Source organism: Geotrypetes seraphini, chromosome 8 (genome assembly GCF_902459505.1).
Source record: "Geotrypetes seraphini chromosome 8, aGeoSer1.1, whole genome shotgun sequence".
In the NCBI taxonomy this organism is placed as follows: Eukaryota; Metazoa; Chordata; class Amphibia; order Gymnophiona; family Dermophiidae; genus Geotrypetes; species Geotrypetes seraphini.
In genome coordinates this window covers 67,833,017-67,858,403 of record NC_047091.1, presented here as the reverse complement: position 1 = coordinate 67,858,403, position 25,387 = coordinate 67,833,017, and the positions used below count along the sequence as shown (strand labels likewise).

The 25,387-nt window shown below is 47.4% G+C and overlaps 1 protein-coding gene across 3 annotated transcripts in view; it reads left to right on the top strand.

Annotated features, from left to right (window-relative positions):
* The window catches only part of CAPN1 (calpain 1), a 171,244-nt gene that overhangs the window by 43,547 nt on the left and 102,310 nt on the right, over nucleotides 1–25,387 (top strand). For all 3 annotated transcript variants that reach the window (XM_033954078.1, XM_033954079.1, XM_033954080.1), the window contains one exon: nucleotides 8,465–8,534. In XM_033954078.1, the coding sequence (XP_033809969.1) occupies nucleotides 8,465–8,534 (70 nt within the window). The remainder of the gene's footprint in view (nucleotides 1–8,464; nucleotides 8,535–25,387) is intronic.

Here is a 25,387-nt window from a genome sequence, read left to right as displayed (position 1 = left end):
GGGAAATTTACTGTGGAGGATTTCCATTTCTAATAAACTTTTCCATAGAAGTCATTAGTAATAGCAAACGCAATGTGTGGCTAGCTAGGCAATTTGAAGCTCTGAATATTTTGCTTTGGTATAACATTTAAATGACAGAGACAAAGCAATAGTCAAGTGAAACTATTTCTATGAGTAAAACCAAAGGTCTTACTTATAGAAATAGTGTCTTGATTTTTTTTTTTTTTGTGACCTCTAAATGTGAAGGATACTGGAACTGTAGGCCTTAGAGAAAGCGGCCAGGGCTCTATGGGGTAACTTATTTTCTTTACTTTAAGATTTTGAAACAATATTACAACTGCGGCCCTATAGTGGTCCACAACAATCCTAGTTGATAATCATCTAAATAACACAGGTCCCACCCCAAACCCCCCTTCTCAGTCTTCCCACATCCCACCATTGCCCTCTATTGTAGACTCTACACTTCTATTTGTTTCAAGACCATTCCCCTCCTCCCTCTGCCAATATAATTCCTACATCCTCTTATACATATGTCTCTTATAAACCTCAAAGCTGTTTACATCCAAAAATATTGTCAAAGTCTCTCCACGACCATCTCCAGGATAAGGGTCTTATCCCTTTAGCAAAATTTTGCCAACTGAGCTGATGAAAACCTCAATTTGAGTAGCTTATCTTTCCCCATAAACACCAACTACCCTTTTATTTAACAGTGCCACTGCCACATCTAAAGCTAGAGTTCCTCCAGTCATGCCTCTCACTTTTTCCCCAATAAGGCTTAATCATTTCACCGTCCCACCAAATGTGCTTGAGTGATCTCTTTGTTCTATGAGCATAAGCCCCCTCCTGATCCATAGGTTCATTGCAACCACTCTGGGGTGTAATACTACGTCAGGGACACTTTTGTATGCATTTTCCAAAATGTGACTTGCTATTGCAATGTGCACAAATATCTCTCCTCAAACTTTTTGTCCATATTGAAGATCCAACTTAAGGCATGGATCAGGTGAGGCACTGACTCGGGGCGCCAAACCTCAAGGATATCAAAAGATTGCCTCACCTGCTCCCCTGCAGTGACTAAAGCCTCCATCCCCGGGTCTGACATCGCTCCCTATCTCTCAGGCCTCTCTCCTGCCTTTTAGGTGCAGTTATCCTCTCCTGAGCATTAGCAGCGTTCCACCTTAAGCTGCTTGCACCAACTCCGGCATCTCCCTCTGCTGCAATCCTGAAGACATGGGAAGTTATATCAAAGTGGGGTGGGGCAAGGTAGAGGGAAGATGTCAGTGGTGGTGGGGGATAGCATTAAATGCAATACTGCCAGTGCTCGGGAGGGGACAACCACATTTAAATAAAGACTAGGGGGATAGACTGAGAGAGGGAGAAAGGGGTATGCATGCTAATGGGGGAGGGGGTGCCAGGTGCTGAACCCACTATTGATCTAGGACGCAAAACCAAAGCCTGTTCCCACAGTATGAGTTTAGAGATTTCCCTTTCTTTGGCCTTATAATAACATAGATTCTTATATACCGCAGCTACCTTGCAGTTCTGTGCAGTTCACAAATCAAGAAATATTAAAATCCAGTGGCGTACCTAGCATATGTGACACCCAGGGCCCATCATTTTTTGACACCCCCCCATCTATATGAAAAATATGATTTTTAGTAATAATCCACATATCGCACAACAAGAGTGTACCAAGGAAAAGGCAGCATCTTAAACACTGCAGTGAGCACTAGAACACCAACACATACATTGTAAAACTAAACAAACCAGATCCTGCACAGTCAATTGATTCTGTACAGTCGAATTCGGAGGGAGGGAGAACTGGCGCCGGCTTCTTTCTGATGACGGCAATGGCAGGCCAGCTGTGCATCCCCTTGGGCCTGTGCACCTGGGGCGGACCGCCCCCCATGCCCCCCCCTAGGTACGCCACTGGTAAAATCATAACAAATTAATCAAAATATTTACCAAACAAGTATGTTTTCAGCATTTTTCTAAAAGCCAAATAGGAGGTGAAAATGATATGCGAGTAGTGACTTGTTTCTCCCACATAACCGCCTGATATGCTAACATTTTACCAAAGAATCGTTTATAAACACATCCCTTCGCTGATAGAAAGTCAAAGAATCGTACATTACGTAAATGTTTCCTATTTACGAATTTGAAATGATCAAAGAGATAACTTGGCAATAGTCCATTCAAAGCTTTGAAATACACAGTCAAACTTGAAGATTATTCTAGCCTCCATTGTCAGCCAATGTAATCTGAGATAATACTGCGATATGTGATCAGTTCGTTTCAATTAGAGAATGACATGGGGAAAAAATCTGTCCCTGTCACTGCCCCGTCCCTGGCCCACCATCTTCTGCACCGCCCCATCACCGCTGTTCCCTTCACCGCCACTGCCATCCCATTCACCGCCCCGTCACCGTCCCCGCTGCATCCATATAAGCCTTAGTACTGTAATATTTAGCTTATTCCTTTCTTATAAATCAAAGTTCCTGCTGCTGAACTAGAGAAAGAGATGTTCAACTGGCAGGGTTTTGTTTATAAATTTTTATCAACACAACTAATATACTACTTTATCCTAAAGCAAAAAATAAATAAATAGAATTTTTTTTCTGGTTTCTGCTTTCCACATCTTCTCATTCAATTCCTTCCATCCACTGTGTGTCTTCTCTCTGCGTTTTCCATTTGCTGTTACTGTGCCTCTCCCTTCACCCCCCCCCAATTGGTCTAGCACCCATCTTCTTCCCTCCGCTCCCCCATAGTCTGGCATCTGTCTTCTTCCCATTCTGTCTTCCACATTTCCCTTCAGGGTCTGTTCCTCTCCACCCTCCTTCAATGTCTGTCCTATTCCTTTCCACCACCACCCTTCCCTCCCTCCTTTACCATCTGTTCCTTTCTACCACCTTTCAGCTCCTCTTGTGTGGCCTATCTATCTACCTTCCTTCCTCTTATTTTCATGGCACGTTACAATGTAATTTGTGCAAGCCACTGGAGCCTGCGAGCTCGGTCCCTGTCCCATCCCCACAAACCATCTCGCTTCTGTGCTCCTATTTTCCCCATTTCTAATATCTCCCCTATGTATCTGCCATTGCCCCCCCCCTGTGTCCATATACCATCCCCATGGCATGTCCCCTTTATGTCTCTGTCCCTATGCCCCATGCACATAATTTCCCCTCTTTCTGTTACCTTCTTGTGTCCTTATTTCCCCTATCTTCCTCTTCCATACCAGTGTGTCTTTTCTTTTCAACCCCATCTAGCTTTTTTCCCTCTTTCTTCCCCTCCCCTGCTTCTAGCATCTGGCTCACCTGCCTGTCCTTCCCTTTCTTTTCTGCTGTGGGTTTTTCTTTCCATCTTCATCCCCTTGGCCCAGAATCCTTTTCCCTTTCACTCCCTCCTTCCAGTTTGAGCCGGGAACACGGGCGATCGCACGGTCCCCGCAGCCCACACCCGCCTGCCCAATCGATCGTAGTGATTAGCCAGCTCTCTCCCTTCTCCTCACCTTAGTTTGCAGGCTTTCTTTTTCAGCGACCTGCACGCTTTCCCAAAGAGCTGCGCATGCGCGGCTGCTCAGTGTTCAATCTTCTGCTCTGCTGCAACTTCCTGTTTCCGGTTGCGTCAGAGCAGAAGATCGAAACTGAGCAGCAGCAGGTGCGCGGCTCTTTGATAGCGTGTGGGTCGCCGAAAAAGAAAACCTACAAACTAAGGTGAGGAGAAGGGAGAGAGCTGGCTAATCACTACGATCGATTGGGCAGGCGGGTGTGGGCTGCGGGGACCGCGCGATCCTTCATGCCTCACTGCGGGGACAAGACCATTCACCACTCCACGGGGCGGTGAATGGTCTTGCCCCGTCCCCGCAGCGACTGCTAGTTTTCGTTCCCCGTTTTGGCGGGTTACCCACGGCTAAACCGCCACCGTGTCATTCTCTAGTTTCAATCTAAACATCAACTGTACCGCAGTATTTTGAATAATCTGCAACCTTTTTATGTTTTGCTTAGAAATCGAAAGATAAAGAATATTACAATAATCCAGTAAACTCAAAATAAGAGACTGATTTTTTTTTTCTTTTAGATTGTTGGTACAAAGTATGGCTTTAACATACTTAGTTTTCATAAAAGAAAGTAAGATTTTTTTAACAAGCGCAGTAACATGAAACTCAAAAGATAGTTTACGATCAAGGTAGACTCCCCAAATTTTTATATTTGGTAAGATGGAAAAGGTGGTACCGTTCAGATTTATAGAGTCTTCCTTGATCTCATCAGAAAGATAAAGTATCATTTATAACAGCTGTCAACTGAATGATTATTGTGATATCATCAGCATAGCTATACAGCTTTACACCCAGAGAAGAGATTTGCCTTTCTATAGTTATACAACCACAATGCAAAACGCAAAAGGAAGTTCCATGGTGAAGATGCCAATTGTCAAAACAACATGAAACGGATGACTCCCCTGAAGAAGCGTATTTAAGAAAGTCTGTTTTCTATGTAATGTTGGATAATGTTATAATGTTATTGGTGGACTCACAGTTCATTTTAATGCTGCAGTGAACATTTCTGAGAAGTTCAGCTTCCTCTGGAAGCACTTAACAATTCCTGTAGAAGAGTTGAAAATCAAATCAAAATCACTGGCAAATCAATATCCTGCTGATATCAGTGAAGATCTTGTAATGGAGATGAGTCATCTGCCAGCTGTTCATCGATCAAATTTTGGAGAGAACCAGCTGAGCCCATTGGAGCTGCTGAATTGCTTGAAAAAATACAAACTGGAAGGACTCTTTCCAAATATATGCATTAGTCTGCGTATTCTGTTGACAATTCCTGCTAATGTCGCCTCTGCAGAGCGCTCATCCAGGAAGCTAAAGCTGGTAACATTTTTTCTAATATCTACTATGTCATAAGCACGACTAGTAGATTTGGCCCAATCACCTTCTTTGTACCGGGGCCTGGATTTTCTCTCGGCGGCCCTGCATACAGGTACTTCTAGCATTTTCCCTATCTATCCCAGACGGCTAACAATCTCTCTCAAATACCCGGGGCAGTAGAGGATTAAGTGAGTTGCCCAGGGTCACAAGGAGCAGTGCAGGGTTTAGACTTCAGGGCCTGTTATGATTGACCTGGTGAAAAACTCCACTAATCTTGCCCTCACCTTCTCAAAGAACAGCCCTTGTCTGAGTTCAAAGAAGCATGGGATGAACACAGAAGATTTAGAATCAGAAAATATTAAATATTGAACTAGGCCAGTTACTAGGCAGACTTGCACGGTCTGTGTCTGTGTATGGCCGTTTGGTGGAGGATGGGCAGGGGAGGGCTTCAATGGCTGGGAGGGTGTAGATGGGCTGGAGTAAGTCTTAACAGAGATTTCGGCAGTTGGAACCCAAGCACAGTACCAGGTAAAGCTTTGGATTCTTGCCCAGAAATAGCTAAGAAGAAAATAAATAAATTTAAAAAAAAAAATTTAAATTGAATCAGGTTGAGCAGACTGGATGGACCATTCGGGTCTTTATCTGCCATCATCACCTATGTTACTATGAATTAGAAGCAGGTAAACTCACCAGAGTTAATCTGCTGCTCTCAGTTCACACATTCACATCTCACTACTGTCTGGAATCCTGTTCCAGATGGGATGGATAATTTGGCCAAGCAGGATTGCAAAATTTAGTTTCTTAATGGCCAACTGTCCCTCCATCCCATTATAGTAAGATAGGGAGTCCCACATGTGAGAATATGCTGCCTGCATGTCCTGGGATAACGCACAGTTATTCCAGGACAAGCAGACAGCATATTCTCACATATGGGTGATGCTAGCCCTGGTACAGACAGTTATAAGAACTTTAGAAAGTTTGCGACTGACCACACTGCGCATGCAAGAGTGCCTTCCTTTCCGACGTAGGTGTGTGGCTCTTCAATTCTTAGTTTTCCGCGGAGCTAAGATTTTGTGCTTTTCAACGTTCTTCATTTTAGCTTTTGCCTTCCCACTCACGCGTTTGATTTTTTTTTCTTCATTTTTCCATTCGTTTATTTCTTGTTTTTTTATCTCTCTAAAATAAAAAAACAAACAAAACATTTTTTCTTCCTGGTTTTTGTCTTTGGATGTTTCGATGGCTGGGCCTTCCTTCTCGCCTCAGCCTTCGAATTTTGATTGGGCTGAAGTGGTTTTCCCTTGCATGTCCCGCCTGTTGAGCGGTTTTAAAAAGTGCAGGTGTCAACGCACGATTTCCATCACCGACCCATATAACTGGTGTATACAGTACCTTGGCCTCAAATATCGCATCAAGACCTGTGCGCGTTGTTTTACCCTTTAAAAACACTTCTTCAAAAGCCGCATTCTACAGCAGCAGAAGTTGTTCAGTATTGGTATGGAAGGAGAAGAGGTATCGCATACATCAACATCCAAGCCCTCAAAGTCGAAGACACCGCCATCGTCCGATGCACCTGCATTGACACTGGTATCGCAAGCTATAGCTCTTTCTGGTAAGCCAGTTAAAAAGTCACCAGCTTCCCAGACAGGGTCACAGGCCACTAAGGCATTGAGTCTAATCATGCTGGTCAAGCAAAGACCCTTAATGAGACTCGCTTCCACATCGAAGGGTGCATTGACATCCGAGTCATCCTCTTTGGAGCGAGTCACAGCACCTTTGGTACGGCGACAAAGCCACAGATTTCGGTGGAGTATGGGCACATGTTTCCTCTTCTTACCCTGACACTGACTCTGCTGGTGCCGGCCCAGCCTGAGCGTCACACCACATGGGATGCGGGTACCACCATTGTTTTATCGATGTATTACCATGGCTCTCGACGCAAGTCATCATCTAGCCATGCTTCGAAGCATCAAACAGCCAGACATCGCTTCAGTTCATCGAGGTATCATTCTTCTTCCCCTCAACAGAAAAACGTAAACATACAGCATAGCTTTCATCATCGGATCGGTACCATGCGAAGTGGCAGCACCAATCTCCATTACTTCTTGTGGACTCGGATCTTCATATTGATTCCAATATCAATGCTTCTCATTCAACTACAGAAGCCTATGACTCTCCTGAGATACAATCTCCTCACAAGACTCCTCCTAGACAGCCATCTCCTATGGAGCCATTTTCTTTTACTCACTTTATTAGACAATTGGGTAAAGACCTGTCTATCAAGCTTAAAGTAAAATTTTTTTTTTTTTAACTTGTGCAGTTTTCAAAGGGAAAGTACACTCATCCTTGCCCCGTGACAATTGAGGTAAAATTTACAGGTATAATAAGCTCCTCGGACATTGCACCTGCCTGCAGAGCTTTGAAAAATGCCCAAAGGTGGAGTAATTTTTAGATAGCCCATGGGTCTGCAGCACATTTCAAAGGGAAACCCTGGCCAGCAGGGTGACATTGTGACCTGTGGAAAATCTATGTGAGGGTTTTACAACACCCAACTTCTCTCGGCCCCTTTGTGGATAAAAAGAAAAGTACCCATGCTGAGTGATCAACTCAAGGACTTTTATTTATTTAAAACATTTTTAATCCACCTTTATCCAAGGTGGCTTACAAGTTTCCATACACAGTAAAATGGCAAAATAAAAAAAGTTTCCATACAGAATAAAATCACAAAATAAAAAAAAAAAAACTTACAATAAGTAGAGGAAAATACAGAGTTACAAAAGTCTATTTTGGATTAATTTTGGGCATACAGGAATAGTAAGTTGTATGCCATTTATACAATGGGCATAGTGGTGGGATCTGCATCTAACTTTTAGGCATAAGGATTTACACCAACTGAATCCTGGTGTAAATTCTCACATCGAAATTAGGCACTGATCAGCTATATTCTGTAACACCACATGCAAAATCATGGAAAACCCATGGCCTGCCCATATTTCTCTCATGGTCACATTCCCTTTTTGAATCCAAAGATGATAATTTATGCATCCATCTTTAAAGAATAGTGCCTAACAAGATGTGAGTGTAAATTCTAATTATTGCCAATTGATTGATGATAACTGATAATTGATTGAAAGCATTCAATTATCTGTGCTGATTAGCTTGTTGCTCAATTAAACTGTGCACCCAAATTGGGAACATATCATTGAAATGAAAAGTGTCAAGAAAAGTGTGGAATAACTTGTAAGTTTTATGGCTCCACAACATTCTCTTTTTGGTTGGGCTGAAAACTTTTCAGCAGCCCCCTCGTAGAGCCTTTTATAGCTCATTCTTAACTAACACCAACCTCTGGATATACTTGGTATCTCCTGAGTGCTAGATGTCCACACTTAAACAGCTGGATTGGTCCTGGAGTGTGACCACTCGGTCTGCAGCTGAACCACTGAACTGCGAAGATGATCTCTCAGAGAAAATGGGAGAGAAAAAAAATAATATTTATTGCAGAGAAACAAATTACAATTCCTAGGACCTTGTAGAGCTTTGACGGAAAAAAATAATTCTGCCTCAGAACTTTTTAATATGTTTGAACCCATGTGTTTTCAGGAGATGCAATCCAGCCCGCAATTCATTGTGGATGGAGCCACCCGAACGGACATTTGCCAGGGAGCTCTGGGTATGTATGCTGCATTCTCTTGTGGCTTTAATTTGTGATGAATATGGTTTATGCAACTTTGTGGGAGGTGAGGTGAGGAGTAGCCTAGTGGTAGAACTGCTGCCTCTGCACCCACAGTTTGAGACCCTGAGCAATTCACTTACTTCTCCATTGCCCTAAGTACAAAATAAGTACCTGTATATATGTAAACCACTTTGAAAGAAGAACATCAGATTCATCTGATATAACATGATTCATGTGATATAACACCAGATTCATGTGATATAGCATTGGCTGAGCTGATGTCACCTGCTGGTAATATTTATTGAATGGTGGTGTGGGTAAAACCTGACTAAACTTAACATGCCAATGTAAATTTGAAAGTTCTCTGTAATGTCGCTGTCTGTGTACAGTCTCTTCCCTTGTAAACCGCTTAGAACTGTTTATGGTATGGCGGTATATAAAAATAAAGTTATTATTATTATTAAAATTGGGCGGGGGCAGAAAGTGAGGGGAATATATGAGGTGTTGTCAAGGGTCTGTAGAATAAGGATTGACAAGTTTATAAGAGGAGGTAAAAAAGGGTTAATAGACAGAGCTTGTAAGAAAGAAAAAGGATTAGAGCAGTCAGAGATTGGTTGGATGTTGTGGCAGGCTGGAGTGAATTCTGTGAGGAAAGGAGAACAGTAGAGTAGTCTCTTCAGGAAAAAATTATTCTCTTCAGAGTATATTAATTCTTCCTAAACATATTCTTCTTCTTCATTGGGACTTTAATGTTAGGAGTTTTGGTATGCTTTGAGTAAGGAATTTTTTTTTACCTTGTTAACCATCTCTGTGTCTGTGTTGTTGGTTAGGGCAGGCTAGTTTGTCTGTCAGGCTGCCGGATTTGTTGCCTGAGGAAGCAGAGGCTGCAGTGGAGAGGGGCATTTTGGGCTGTTCTGTGGAGGTTTGACAGCCTGGCGGCACAACAGTCCCCTCTGTGGAGCAGCAGTTAGCGTTGGGCTGCCATTGGGTGAGTTGTCTGCACGACCATGGGTAGAGAGTGAGGGAGATGGGATGGGATGTGAAAGGTTTGCTCACTAATGTACGGTGTGTTAGAGAGGAACTTATCTGTTGGGGTTAGTTTTGTGTGACTCAGAGAAGACTTTCTGTTGAGGTGAAATTTTGCCAGGTTGTTTCTTAGTAGGCTGGTTTGGGGGACCTGGCAGGTGGTTGGTCTTTAGTTCATGGGGGTGGTGACTGGCTGTTCTGTGTGTCCTATGGTTGGGCACTTCTGGAAAGGTTTGAGGCTTTGACGCTGAGTTCTGGTGTTGGAGGTAAGGAGGGAGTTGGGAGGCGCCGAAGCTGCATTCGGGTGTTTGTTTTTACAGCCAGGCAGAGTTGTGGCTTTGCGGCCTTCGCGGATTTGGTGTTCCCGTGTCTGGGAGCTGAGGCGCACTGGCAGCTGCCTTTGCAATAGTTGTGTGCTCAGCAGCTGCACAACTGTACGGCTTCACCATTTTCGCAGCATTGCGGTTTTAAATTTTGTTTGGAGTGTCAATAGGGGCCATCTTCCTAATTCTCGTTTTCTGCTGTGGCCTTTCTGGGTCTCTTAGGTCTTCCTGTGCCTGGTGTTTTTTTTTTCCTTGGCGATTCAGCACAGTGTTAGCTGTCCTGATTTGTTAGCTTAGCTGGAGAGGACCTGTTCTTGGTGTTTCAGGTGTATTCATATTATGTACCTGTGGTGTTTTTCTGGATGTGTGGTGTGTGTGTGTTAGGGGAAAATACATTTCTTGGTGTCTGTCTCTTGGGGAGGGAGGGGGGTCATTGTAGTAAAGTTGAGGGTTTGGTTTGTTTGTGCTAGATATATTAAAGAGGAAAGGTTTTCTTATGGATCATCTAGATAAGTAGTGAGCAAACCTGAACAAAGTTATTGTAAGGGAAGCAACCCATTGTGTATGTCATGTATAGGAAATACTGAGTGAAGTGAAATGGAAAGGGTTGATGTGAATCACTTGTTCACTCTTTCCAAATATACTAGGCCTAGGGCGGGGGTCGGCAACCCGCGGCTCCAGAGCCGCATGCGGCTCTTTTCCACCTTTGCCGCGGCTCCGGTAGTGTGTCACGCAGGGATGCACCTTACAAGTCCGGCGTCGCGGCGGGAAATAGCCATGCTGAGCAGCTCAGCACATACACAGATGAAAGCCTTGCTTGCTGATTGGTCCGGCGGCCCCGCCCCGCCGTGCCGCCGGACCAATCAGCAAGCAAGGCTTTCATCTGTGTATGTGCTGAGCTCACTGCTCAGCATGGCTATTTCCCGCCGCGACGCCGGACTTGTAAGGTGCATGCCTGAAAAAGAAATCATCCTGGCCGGGGTCGGTGTCATGCTCCAGAGATCTACAGCCTTCCTATCTCCCTCTCCCTTCTACCTGCTTCCGGCTACATCCCCTGCTCCGCGGCTCTCTTCGGCAACTCAGCAGCAGCGATCGACACAAGCTTCTGACGTCGGGGCCTACCCTCTGCGAGTCCCGCTTGTTTCAACTTCCTTTTTCCACAAAGGCGGGACTCGTAGAGGGAAGGCCTCAATGTCGGCAGCTTGTCTTGATCACTGCTGCTGACGAGTTGCTGAAGAGAGCCGCGGAGCAGGGGGGTGTTGCCAGGTGCAGGTAGAAGGGAGAGGGCCAGATGCAGGACTCGTGGGTGAGGGAGGAGAAGAGAGAGAGAAAGAGAGAGGGGAGGGAAACAAAAGGAAATATTTCATACTGGGCTGGGCCGGAGTGGAGGGAGGGTGGAAAGATTCTAGCTACAGGGTGCAGTAACAAAGGAAAAGGGGGGGAAAGCTGAAAATGGAGATAGTGACACAAAGAAGAGAAAGGGTAAGCAGGACCTACTGAATAAGGATAGAGATACAGAGGGGACATGAAGAGGAGGTGAAATAGAGACATAGAAGTAATGCTGAAAAAGTGGGGGGGGGGATAAAGACATTGAAAGGGCAAATGGTGAACATGGGGTAAAGACAAGGATAGAGACAAATGAAGATTCTGAAAAAGTGGTGAGATAGGGATATAGGTGAGATGGACATAAAGAAGGGTGATGCTGGAAAATAGGTGGAATGGTAATTCTGACAGACACAGAAGGGAAATGCTGGATCAAGGAGAGATAGGTCTCAGGCTGGATGGAATGAGGAGAAATGCCTTGTTGCCCCGGAACTTCCTCTCCTACGTCAGAATTGATGTCAGGGAGCGGAATGCTGGTCAGCGCGATGCTTCTGCAGGGAAAGCTTGGGACGGCGTTGGCTTGGGGGCTATTCCCCGATGGCGGTGGCAGCAAACCGAGTGGCTTGGGGGAGGGCACGGAGAAAGAAAGAAAGGGGGCAGACAGAGACAGAAAGAAGGGGGAACAGGGAGACAGAAAGAAAAAGTTGGGGGAGAGAATGAGGTCTGGAGGAGAGGAAACATACAGGAGGCTGAAAGAAAGGAAGAAAGATTGGATGCACAGTCAGAAGAAGAAAGTGCAACCAGAGACTCATGAAATCACCAAACAGCAAAGGTAGGAAAAATGATTTTATTTTCAATTTAGTGATCCTGTATATAACATTAAGATAAGAAACAATATATGCAGTGTTAGATTTGTTTTATAATGGTTTTGCGGCTCCAAGTTTTTTTTTCTTTTCGAAAACGGGTCCAAGTGGCTCTTTATGTCTTAAAGGTTGCAGACCCCTGGCCTAGGGGGTGTGCAATGAAGCTAGTAAGTAGTAGATTTACAACAAACCAGAGAAATTTTTCTTCATACAACATGTGATTAATCTATGGAATTCAATGCTGGAGAATTAGATGAAATCAGTTAGCTTAGCGGAGTTTAAAAAAGGTTTGGATACTTTCCTAAAAGAGAAGTACATAGGGCCTTATTGAGATGGCATGGGGAAGTCCTCTGCTTAGTCCTATGAAGGACTTTTGGTCTGTCCCAGTATCACAATTCTTCTGTTCTTATGAGGTGCATGGCATTGGAGGCACAATTGGATAGAGTTAAGGGGGGTCTGGAAAGCGATGGAAGGATAAATAACTGCTGTGGTAATGATGGGAGACAAAACATTTTTAGATTTATTAGGGATAGGAAGATGTGCAAAAGTGGCATTATGGAACCCAAGGGTACAAGGGGGCAATAAGTAGCAGCTGATAAAGAGATAGCTGACTTCTTCACTAATATTTCTGTTCTGGGTTCATAGCTGAAGTGTTTTGGGGAGGGTGTACAAACACCTCATGCGATTAGGGCAGGAGGTGTGATAGGCCCTGTTTGATTTTCAGTGGCTTGGGTTTGTGAGAGTTCATTAGAACTATGGGTTGATACCGCGAGGGGAATGGATGGTACATCCAAGGGTACTGCAGGAATCTGGGGGTAGTTCTGGTGACTCTGCTGACTGACCTTCTCACTGCTTCTTTAGAGTCAGGAGTGGGTAATGCAAGAATAGAGCAGAGAGGATGTGGTTTCTCTCCACAACAAATGGAGGGAAGGCAGCACTAGGGATATACAGTCCAGTAAGTTTGACTTCTTTGATAAGTAACTCAGTAGAAACACTTTTACAACAGAGCTTGGGGATTCAGTAGAAAGTTTGGTTAAACAAATCTGCTTACTTTCTTTAGGCGATCTTGGCATTAGATAGAGGGAGTGTGGTGGATAAGGTGTATTTTGATTTTAGTAATTTTTACCATTTTCACAGGCATATCGTACTCTCAGTGTTCTCGGTCTGGGGGACTCCACTGGTGGTCTGGGGTAGTAACTAGTTGGTCAGTAAGGTGTCAGTGGGTTGTGGTCCCAGGAGATGATTATGCCAAGGGGGGGGGGGATCTTATCGGTACTGTGTCTGAAGATTTGTTATTGGGCTTGTTCTTTTCACAATTTTATAAGAGGGATTGTTGTAGGGTTGTTAAGTAAGATTTGCCTTTTTGTGGAGGATACTAAATCAGTAATGGATTAGACAGTCCTGATGGTGTGCCTAACTGAGGATGGGCTTAAGTTTGTAGAATGGTTTCATATTGTGCAGCTCAGATTTCATGCTCAGAAATGCCAGGTCATGCATTTTTGTTGCCAAAACACAAGGGCACGGTGCGATTAAGGGATGAATACCTTGGCGTATGAATGAGGAGTGGGGGTTGGTTGTGATGGTATGTGATGAGCTTCAGGAGGCAACCAGGTTGTAACAGTGCTAGCAAAAGCTAGGCAGATGTTTGAGTGCATAGGGATCAGTATGGCCAGAAGGACAATGGAGGTTTGCTGCCCCTCTCTAAGATTTTGGCGAGACCTCATTGTGAATTTTGTGTACATTAAAGTTTGGTTCAGAGGAAGGCTACTACAAGGGTAGATGGTCTATGTCCTTTAGGCATATGGGAACTGAGTTCATGATCTCTATCTGTATACTTTAAGGAAGGGCGTGAGAAGGGCGATAATAGTGATGTTTAAATACCTATGTGGTCTAATTATGCATGAGATGACTCCCCTTTTATCATACAGCAAATCCAGAGTAAGAGGGCAGGGGATGCAGTGCAGTAGTGCTGGGCTCTGCAGTACTGTATGGCACTACGTTCTTACAGAAGGCGAGGTAGATGCGTGAAATAGTTTTGGAATTGGGGAAAACATAGAAACATAGAAATTGATGGCAGAAAAGGGCCATAGCCCATCGAGTCTGCCCATACCAATGACCCACTCCCTGATTCTTACTCTCCTAGAGATCCCACATGAATATCCCATTTTCTCTTGAAATCTAACACGCTGCTGGCCTCAATCACCCGCTGAGGCAGCTCGTTCCAATGATCTACCACCCTTTCAGTGAAGAAGGATAGGCACATGGGCTCTCTGGGAGAGAGAAGGAGTTAATTGTTGCTGTGGAGGGGTATACTGGCTGGGCCTTTTGGTCTTTATCTACCCTTTTTCTAGGTGGTTTTGCTTGCGTCCCCAGACTGGGTTACAAGGAACTGCAAGGTGCTGGGAGCCAAACTACTTTGTTTGATTCATTTTTTTGCAATTTTGGGTGCCAGAGGTGACTTGCTCCTTTCTCATATGGTACAGCGCTTGTTCTATTAGTACTGTATGGTTTGTTTGTAGGATGATTTTGGGAGATAGTTCACTGGACATTTGCTGGTGTGGGGATTTTATTGAAGTTGCGAAATTGGTACTGAAATAGGTTGTGGGTGCTTGTGATCCAGTGTCCTTGTGCAGGGTTTACTTGTTTTTTGTATGAGGGTTTGGTGATGTTTGTTTGCAGTATTGCCTGATGTGTGCATTTCATGATTTGGAGTGGTGCTCTGGCGGTTAGCCTTTTTGCAGTACGTGGCAGCTTCTCGAATGGGTGAGCTGGCACCTTCTCGACCTGCTATTGTGTTCACAGGGTAGCTGCCTGGACAGTGGCATACCTAGCATATGTGACACCCGGGGCCCATCATTTTTTGACACCCCCCCATCTGTATGAAAAACATGATTTTTAGTAACAATCCACACGTCACACATGAATACCTAGGAAAAGGCAGCATCTTACATACTGCAGTGAGCAGTACATCAATAAACCCATTGTAAAACTAAACAAGCCAGACTAGTACAGATCAATCCTACACAATCAATCCTAACAGAAAACCATGTCTTTTCGAACACACAGAACACAGAAAATACCTTCACCTAGTATATAATCACAAACTAACTCCTTCCCCTTTTACAAAACTGTAGTATGGTTTTTAGCCACGGTGGTAACAGCTCAAGATGCCAATGCTAAAAAAAGCTCTACAGTTTTGTAAATGGGGAGATAGAATAAAAATACGTAGACAAAGGTTAAACTGGAGCACCAAGAAGCTGGACTCTGCATCCAAAGCAACATCACAGAAACAGCGATGCATCTCACCTAAAGCAATAAATAAATAAATAGGACTTTTTTTTACCTTTTCTTCTCTGGTTTCTGCTTTCCTCATCTTTTTGTCACTCTCTTCCTTTCATCCACTGTCTACCCTCTCTCTGCCCCTTCTATATGACATCTTCTCTCTTTCTATTCCCGTTCTAGAAACTTTATGCATCCCCCTTCCATTTCTCCCTTTACCCCCATTAGTCTGGCATTCATCTTCCTCCCTTCCCTCCTCCAATGGTCTGGCATCTCTCCTCTCCTCTTCTTCCCTTCCCTCTCCCACACCCACATGGTCTGGCATTTCACTCTCTCCTCTCCCTTCCCCCCCACTTCCATCAGCATCTGCCCCTTTCTCTCCCTCCAACCCAATTCCATGCAGTCTCTTTCCCTGCAATTCCTTCAGCAACTGCCCCTTTCTCTCCCTCCACCACCCTGACCCCCGTTCTCACCCTTCACCATGATTCCATACCACCCTGACCCCCCTTTGTCACCCTTCACCATAATTTCATACCACCCTGACTCCCTTTGTCACCCTTCACCATGATTCCATACCACCCTGACCCCCTTTGTCACCCTTCACCATGATTCCATACCACCCTGACCCCCCTTTGTTACCCTTCACCATGATTCCATTTGTCACCATGACTCCCTTTCTCACCCTCCACACCCTTCCATTCCACCCTGACTTCCTTTCACCACCCTACTATGCTCCTATCTTTCTCCATCCCAAAGGTCCCGTGATGACTGCTTCTGCTCTGGATGGATGAGGTAAGTGACGTTGGAGGGGGCTGGACCAGCAGACACAATTAGTTGTGGCAAGATCCCGCAATGACTGCGGCTGCCAGTCCACCTCCCCCCCCCCCGACGTCACTTACCTCTTCCAGAACAGAGGCGATAGACGGCACAGTCATCGCGGGACCTTCGTTCACTTCAGCGCGGCTGCCAACTCTGCTCTAAGTACGGCAGCCACGCTGAGGTGCCGTTTGGAGCAACGTGGGAGGTTCCAGATCCGGCCGGCTGTGCACCCCCTTGGAGCATGCACCCGGGGCGGACAGCCCCCCCCCCCCCCCTTGGTATGCCACTGTGCCTGGAGATGTTGGGTTGACTGCAGGTTAAATACAATTGCCTATTCCCCGGTCATCTGCTTTGGAAGGATCAGGAATTTGGATTCTTTTGTATGTGTGTACGGAGTAACGGGAATGTGCAGTATTTTGTGTACCATTCTAGTGGGCCGGGGAGGATTGTCTTAGCTGTTTCTGATTCCAGTGGGACATGGACTATAGATTTTATGGTTGGGTATATGGAGCATTTGTTGGGAGTGACTCTTGCTAATCCTTTTTCCAGCAAAGTCAATTTCCTATTCTGCTTTATTTTTGGTTCTTTTGGTGGGTTGTGACATTTGTTCAGCAAAGGGAAAGGATTTCATACTACCCATGAGGCGAGATCTGTTGTCTGCTATCTGTGTTTTCCCTAATGCCCCCCCACCCCCTTTTGTTTGGTCCTCTGTTTCCTTCATGGAGTGTGTAAGGAGGATTGGGACATGGTTGCTATTGAGTGGCTGCATAGATGGGTTTAATACTGAGATTTCGGAGTTACGGATAGCTTTTGGAGGTTTAGTGGTATCTCATGAGTTTGTGACAGCTATTTTTCCTGGACATTATTGTCCTGATGCTGTCTACCTTTCAGGCATAGGTTTGGACAATTGTATTGAGCTACTCTTTAGGATTTGTTGGAGGCTTGTTTTAAAGCTGTTGGCCGCAGCTTTTGTGGTAGGGGAGCGGTGACAAGCTCAAGGCTGTCACCGCGGGGTCACGTGATGCAGCCTGTCTGAGCAGTCGCACGACAGGAGAGCTCCTGCCTCACTCACACTAAATCCACTATAAAGTCGGCCCTTTTGCGTCCCTACTACAGCTACGAGTCAGCGGGACGAGATATTAATATCAGCTCTCACGAACACTGTCTGAAGCGAACGCGGCGGCACGGGGTATGCCCGTCAAATCGGCTAAAGGTACCCGGGATAAGCCCTCTCTTACCCCCTCCAAGATGGCGGCGGAGCAGGCCACATTCACGATTCCCGCCGGCGACTGGATCACGGATATCACGCGCTCAGTCACAGCGGCGCTGGCGGACAGACTCAATAAAATCCAGTCGGCTGTGGATGAGATGCATGAGAAGTTCGATTCCCACAGCCGACGTTTGACGGAGGTAGAACAGCGGGTGTCCGATCAGGAGGACACGTGCGCGACGCTGACGGCCCAGGTGGCAGACCTGAAGAAAACGTCCCGGGAGTTGCTGGAGGCCCTGGAGGAGCAGGAGAATAGAAGCCGCCGAAACAATCTGAGGCTGGTCGGGCTCCCGGAGACGGTGGGTGAGCAAGAGCTGTACGCCATATTTAGCACGTGGCTACCCGAAACCCTGAACCTGACCAGGAGCGCAGAGGCCTTTACCTGTGAACGGGCGCACCGCATTGGAAGCAGGCCCCTGGAGGGGGGGAGGGCGAGGACTGCCATAGCCCGCTATACTAACTGGAGGGAAAAGGAGCTCCTTCTCCGGGCCTACAGAAAGGCGGGGGCAATGGAGTATAAGGGCTCACGAGTGCTCATGTTCAACGACTACTCTGTGCGGGTGGCAGCTCAACGAAAGCTCATGGCACCTTCTTGCACAGACCTTCACAACAGAGGAGTTAAATTCGCACTGGTCTATCCAGCGAAACTCAGGGTCTGGCATGAGGGCCGGACCCTCACCCTTAACAACGGCGATGAGGCCAAGGCGTTCCTGGCGACTTTACCTGCCTAGGGTCATCTCGAGCCTGCTGCAGTTGATCTAAGATCCCTCAGCATATAAAACCTGCTTTCCAGAGAAGCTGCGCTGGAGTCCCTAAGAGCCCGGCTTGCAGAGAGGACATAAACCTGACCAATTTCAGCGGGCACCGTGAGGACGCAGGACTCCAAGCGTCGCTGCGGAGGTGGGGCCCTTTCTTTCTTTCACCTCGGAACTGGCACCCGAGCCCAGGATGGGGGAGCCGCCTGGGAGATCCGCACATGGCTGTGTGAGGCCTCGGTGCCTGTGTCACCATATGGACTCCTGCGCACTTTTCGGCCACAATCCATCTTGAGGGACTCTATCTGACCCATTCAGCGCTGGGTATCCTGACCAGATCGGGGCCTCTTGGAACGGCCCGCGGATGCTTTGGAGGGTTCACATATGGACTTGTTGGTATTACCTCTTCTTTGTCCCATGATAATGTTTTTCTTATGTACCAGGACTGTATGATAGGGGAATTATTGGTGGGTGGGGGGGAGGGCTCCGGGCAGGTTGGGGGATAAAGTTATGGGTATGTATGCTGGTGGGGAGGGATCAGCATGGGGGGCTAGGGTGGGGGGTGGAGGGCTGCTGGAGGAATGTGAGGTGAGGTGTGAATGGGAGTGTGTGGTTGAGTCCGGGATGTGTATATGGGGGGGATGTATGGGGGTATGGGGGATGGGACTAGGGGGCACAACGATACCGAGGGCAGCGAAGCTTAGCTGGGAGGCTTCGTCTGGGCCCATCTGCTCCTTCTGCACAGGACCAGTTCCTGTCTGGCTGGTGGAGAATGGATGAACTCCCTCACTCTTGGAGGGATGTTTCTCTCAGGGTTACTGTGCAGCATAAAGCTATTCTCTCACTGTTATGGCTGATCTAAGGATTGTTACCTTTAATGTCGATGGCATCAGGTCCCCAGTAAAGAGATCTCGTATTCTTACTAGCCTGCGTAAACTGAACGCGGATGTGGCTTTCCTGCAAGAGACCCACCTCACTCAGATTGAACATTCTAAATTGCGGAGAAATTGGGTCGGGGATGTTTACTCCTCCACTTCTGGGGGACGACGCCGAGGGGTGGCAATTTTGTTCCACAAGAGGTTGCCCTTTGTTTTGCATAAACAACTGACTGATCGGGAGGGGAGATATGTACTAGTGCTGGGGGAACTCTGGGGTTTAAAACTGTTACTCTGCAATTTGTATGCCCCCAATTCTTACTGTCATAAATTCTTCTCCACAGTTCTCTCTCTAATATCGGCTTACCCGGAATACCAAGTGGTCCTGGGGGGGGATATGAATATCACTGCAGACCCGGGGGTGGACTGCAAACCTCCCAGGGGTAGTTTGAGGGATCATGACAACAAAGGGGTGGGCTTCCTAACACAGCATTTAGGTCTGGTGGACGTCTGGCGGGCATTGCACCCATATGATTCGGATTTTACTTTTTATTCCCATGCCCATAAAGTGTACGCCCGCCTGGATTATATTTTACTAGATCAAAGGTTATTCTCTAGGGCTGCCAAGTCTGAGATAGTGGATTCCACGATTTCGGACCATGCTACTGTGGATCTTACCTTGACCCTTGCGGCTGGCAATAAGGTCTCCTCTTGGAGAATGGCATTGCACCTGTACCAAGACCAGGAATTCCGGACGTTTCTTAGGGCACGTTGGGCAGACTACCAGGCCACTAATGACACCCCTGACGTTGGACCGATATCCTACTGGTATGCATCCAAGGCAGTTCTGAGGGGGCACGTGATCGCATATACTGCGGCTAAACGCAAGGCCCGGGGAGCAGAGCTCTTGTCCCTCACGAGACAATTGCACGGTTTTCGCAGGGCCCATATTTCCTCCCTCTCGGACACGGAGAGACAGGAATACAAGACAATACGAGATCGCATTGAGACCTTACTTCGCCAACGAGCGGAACAGACCCTTGCGCACAGATGGGGGGGCAAGACAGGGAAACTTCTGGCAAACCTAGTGAGACCGTATAAGATACGTCAACTTATTACAGCAATCCGCGATGCTGGGGGCACTCGGCACGAAGGGGAGAGTCAAATTGCCGAACAATTTGTTAGGTATTATGAGACCCTATATGGTAAGCGTCCGCTGGATGAGACTGCTCTTCGGGACTTTTTCGGGGGTTTGTCACTGCCGAGCCTGGAGGAGGATCAGGCTGCATCCTTGAGCCTACCTATAACCGAGGCTGAACTCCGTATCACCATTCGGTCTCTTAAACTGGCCAAGGCGCCGGGCCCGGATGGGTTTGGTCCCGAATACTACCGCATCCTCGAGGATTTGGTGGCACAGCCCCTGAGCGCAATGTATAATGAGGTGGCGAGGACGGGGGGTTCCTTTCCGGATAACATGGCGCACATAGTCCTGCTCCCTAAACCGGGTAAGGACCCGGATTTGGTGGGGTCGTTCCGCCCGATTTCCCTCCTGGATCAGGATATCAAGCTCCTGGCGGCGACTCTGGCGAGGCGTTTAAATGGTATCCTCCCCGATCTTATTCACCCAGACCAGGTTGGGTTTGTGCCGGGCCGCTATGCCTCTATGAATCTGCTGAAGGTATTGGGGGCGATCCATGATAGGGTAGGAAGCGGAGGCCAGGAGGCGGTGGCGGGTCTGGACATGGAGAAAGCATTCGATAGCATTTCTTGGGATTATCTTTTCTGGGTCCTGCGCCGGGGTGGATTTCAGGGCGACTTTCTGGCCTGGGCATCAGCTTTATACCAGAACCCCAGGGCGCGCTTAATGATAAATGGGGGCTTAACTGAGGACTTCGGATTACAGAGAGGAACGAGACAGGGGTGCCCTCTTTCCCCGCTCCTCTTTCTTTTGGCTATCGAACCCCTCGCGGCGAAAATTCGGCAGGATGAGACCATTCAGGGTATTAGGGTACGGGGCCAGGAATGTAAAATCAGCTTGTTTGCTGATGACATCTTACTTTATGTGGATCAGGTCTCCCTGCATTTACCAAGAGCTCTGGAGGTGATCCGTGCTTTTGGTGCACTGTCGGGCTTACAAGTTAATTGTAGTAAATCGGAATTACTGTTGCTGGCCGGGGGTCGGGTGGAGCCCTGGCATGCGGTGTTACCCATTGCACCCACGACTAAACCGATGAGATATCTTGGAATATACCTTAGCACTGATCTACCTACACTTTACAACGCTAATATCCGTCGACCACTCGAGGCTATTGCAAAACTGTGCCAGGATTGGCAGGAACTACCGCTGGGGGTACTGGGTCGGGTGGCCTTGGTAAAAATGGTTCTGGTACCAAAACTCTTGTACCCTTTACAGACCATGCCGCTTTGGCTCACCAGAAGGGACGAACTTGTCTTCAAATCCACTATCTCCCGTTTCATATGGAGGTCCCGCACTCCTCGAATAGCAATGGCCAAACTCATCTTGGATAAATCTCTAGGGGGACTCAATGTCCCGGATATCCGGCTTTATAACGTTGCTTCTCTTCTCCGATGGATCCACGAGGGCTACACAGAGTGCCCACGCTATTCCCCCCAGGGATGGATGGCGGGCTGGAGTGCCCCTTTCCAATTTTTGAATCTAATACATCGACAAGAAGATCCTGGGAGGCGATACACCACTTGTTTTCGTTATCTGCGACCGCTACGGCTGGCGTGGCGTTGGTGGAGGCGTAGACAGCAACTGCCCTCGGACATATCTCCTTTCATGCGTATAGAGGGTAACCCCAGATTTCCACCGGGCAGGGGTAGATCTGTATTTCAGCAATGGGCGGTCCAGGGATGTCTGATGATGGAAAACCTACTTGATTTGTCTCCTACTGGGTTCCCATCCTTTCAGCAGATACGGGACGAGTGGGGCCTCCCTTCATGCTATTTGTTCTCTTATTTTCAAGTACGTCACTACTGGGAGACGGAACGTAGAGGAGATGCTGGGGCCTGGGACAAGGGGCCTCTGGATATCCTTTTTTCGGCCACCCAGCCTGCAACAAACTCCCTTGCGCACTGGTACCGCATCCTTAAGTCCTCTCTAGCTATATCGGTAATTACCCCAGTGCGCACTTCCTGGGCGCGGGATCTGGGGCAGGATATTTCTGAACCGCAATTCGCGGCCTGCTTTACTACATTATACTCCTACACTAAATCTGCAGATTTCCAAGAACTCCAGTATAAGATCCTTCACCGGGCTTATTTCACGGCGCAGAGGGGGGCACGCATGGGACTCTGGGAGAGTGGTTTCTGTATTAAGTGCAAGAGCAGCGCAGGTACCTACATTCATTCCTTTATGGAGTGCCCTCGGCTGAGTGTGTGGCGGGAAGCTCTCCCCTTATTGGAACAAGCAGTGCAACGTACTGTAGAATGGGACTATGGGTTCATACTCCTGGGTCTGCAGACCTCCCTCCAGGATCAGGGTTTCACCACACCCCAATGCAGATTCTTTTATAACGCTATTCTAGTAGTGAAGAAATTGATATTGACTTATTGGATGTCTGAGGAGGCCCCTCCGATACAACAATGGAGGAGTCGACTCCGGGAGGTGGCTCAGTTTGAAATTCGATCCTATGCTAGAACACCAAGCGTGCTTAAGCAGCACTATGTTGGCTTATGGGAGAGAATGCGGGACCTGGTGCCGTCGTGTGCACGGGAGGGGGAGCAGGGGTCTTCTTAGATCAGAATCTTTTCTATGCATCCTTGACTAGTCCCCGGCTGCGCATTCTAACTGTTTTTCTTTTCTTTTATTACATTTTCTTTCCTATTACACTCTGGTGCCTCTGGGAAGGGGGGGGGGGGAGGGAGGGAGATGCTCGGGGATTTGAGTGACAGGTATGTATGGGACGGATGTTGTAGTGTGCGATTGGTATTCTGAGCTCTGTGTGGGGTCTGGGGGTTATCAATATGGTATAAAAGAAAAAAGAGGTGGGAGATCACTGTTCCAGAAGGGCAGCTTCAACTTGCAGCTGTACTTAACTGCGTCTACCCCCGTTGCTCTCATTGTTTTTATTCTATTCCTGTATATTATACATGTGTGGGGGACACTGTGGGGTAGCATTGTTATTGTTCCTGCTATTCATATGTAATGGCTTGCTTTTTGCCCTTTTGATGATTACTGTTGTGCCCAGTTGGGCGGTGTATTTTTCACTGTTAATAAACATACGTTTAAAAAAAAAAAAAAAAAAGGCTGTCACCGCTTGTGGCGGAAAATGGGGTTTGGCCCAGTTGTATCTGGGAGATGAGCAGTTAATAAATGTAATATTCGTATGTGACACCGCTGCGAGGGGAAGCATGGCCTTGCATCACCATGGGTCATGTTTGGGGGGAGGGCAAGCATGGCCTTGCGTCACTGTGGGTCATGTTTGGGGGAATTTTATAAGTTTAAAGACTTAACAGGAGCTAGTTTCGACACCGAATAGCTCCCTGGGGGGGGGGGGTGAAATATGCATTGGGGGTTTGTTGGTTTTGGACATGGATTGTATTGTAAGTGGAGATAATATTCAGATAATAAAGCTGTGACCAAATATTTATTCCAATAAAATTGAGTTGTGTGATTATTGATTGACTAGTCTTTAAGCCCGTTACATTAACGGGTGCTAGAATAGATGTGTGTGTCTGTCTTTCTTTCTCTCCCCTTGGCCGCTGTCTGTCTATGTTTATTTGTTTTTCTCTCCTTGGACACTGGCTGTCTCTCCTTGGACGCTGCCTGAATGTCTTCCTTTCTGTCTGTCTCAATGGCCTCCTGTGTGTCATTCTTTGTGTCTGTGTCCTTGTGTCATTCCCCCGCCCCCCCCGGAGCTAAGCTGTCTGCTTCCAGCATACCCCTTCCCCCAAAGCAGCCCCCTTTCCCTCTCCCTGACCCCCTTGTGTCTTCCCCTCCCCCCCCCCGAGCAAAGCTGTCTACCCCCCAGCACACCTCTCCAACAAAAGCATCCCCCTGTACCTGCAGCACTGGCACGACACCCTTCAGCCAATCGTGAATGCTCAGAGCGCGACAGGGAGCGGGGCCTGCAGCTTCTTTGGCGTCGGTGAGGAAGGAGAGGTTGGCCCAACTCTCCGCTATCTGCACTCAGCACAACCCTCCCACCAAAACAGCCCCCTTTCCTGCCTGCTCCATGGCCCTTCTTTTTCCTCTTCCTCTCCCGTTCTTCCCCTCCCTCCAGTCACCGCTGCCATTACTATTTAAAACGGCCTGCTGAGGTTCGCGGCCGGCTGTAGTGAACCTCGCAGGCCGCTGTTCACCTCAGTAGCATGTTCCCTCTGACGCGATCGCGTCAGAGGGAACGTGCTACCACGTGGAGAGCGGCCTGCGAGGTTCGCTACAGCCGGCCGCAAACCTCAGCAGGCCGTTTTAAATAGGAATGGCAGCGGTGACTGGAGGGAGGGGAAGAACAGGAGCGGTAGCGATTGTTGCGGGAGGGGGTGAGTCGGCGACGTGCAGGCCGCTGTGAACAGGAGCGGCAGCGGCAGCAGGACCATGAGCCCTCCTCCCGCCATCCGCTGCCAGAGCCGCTCCTGTCGCCCGATGCAGCTAACTGGCGCATACGCCTCAAGCCGCGGCCAAGGCTGGGGACTCGCGCATGCGCACTCCTGCAGCCACAGACCTACAGCGCACAGTACACGCAAATAGGAGTGCGCATGCGCGGCTAGCTCTTTATTATATTAGATGGTAATTAGCTTTCAGTTGCAGGTGATGGAAATGCGAATTCTAATCTTATGTGTAACCACAAAAAGGCAATATACAAGGCCCATTCCCTTTCCTGGTAGAGGTTTAATGGAGGCTACCCTAGGTTGATGCAGGGTCAGATTTGTTCCCACTCCCACAGGAACTCAATTTCCCCATCTCTGCAAGTTTTGTTGCTGTCCCTGTCACTGCTCCAAGTTTAAGCTTCAAGTTTTATTAAAATTTGTTAAATCATCTATACAGAGTTTCTAGGCAGTGTACAGTTAAAATAAATAGGCTGCTTTACAAAGACCAATACAGTACTCCCACGAAATTCACGGGGGTTCCGTTCCAGGAACCCCTCACGAATCTTGGAAAAACCGCGAATATGGTTTTTCATGGGGGAGACTGGAGAGGGCAGCGAGAGAGGCAGGAGAGAGCAGCTAGAGCGCCGGCGAGTGAAGAAAATCACTCGCTGTATGCTCTGACCGCCTCTTCCTGCACTAAAGTCGGGCCTTACCAATCAGGAGCTGCGTGACAAAGCAGCTAATGTGCTAATTGGTTAGCA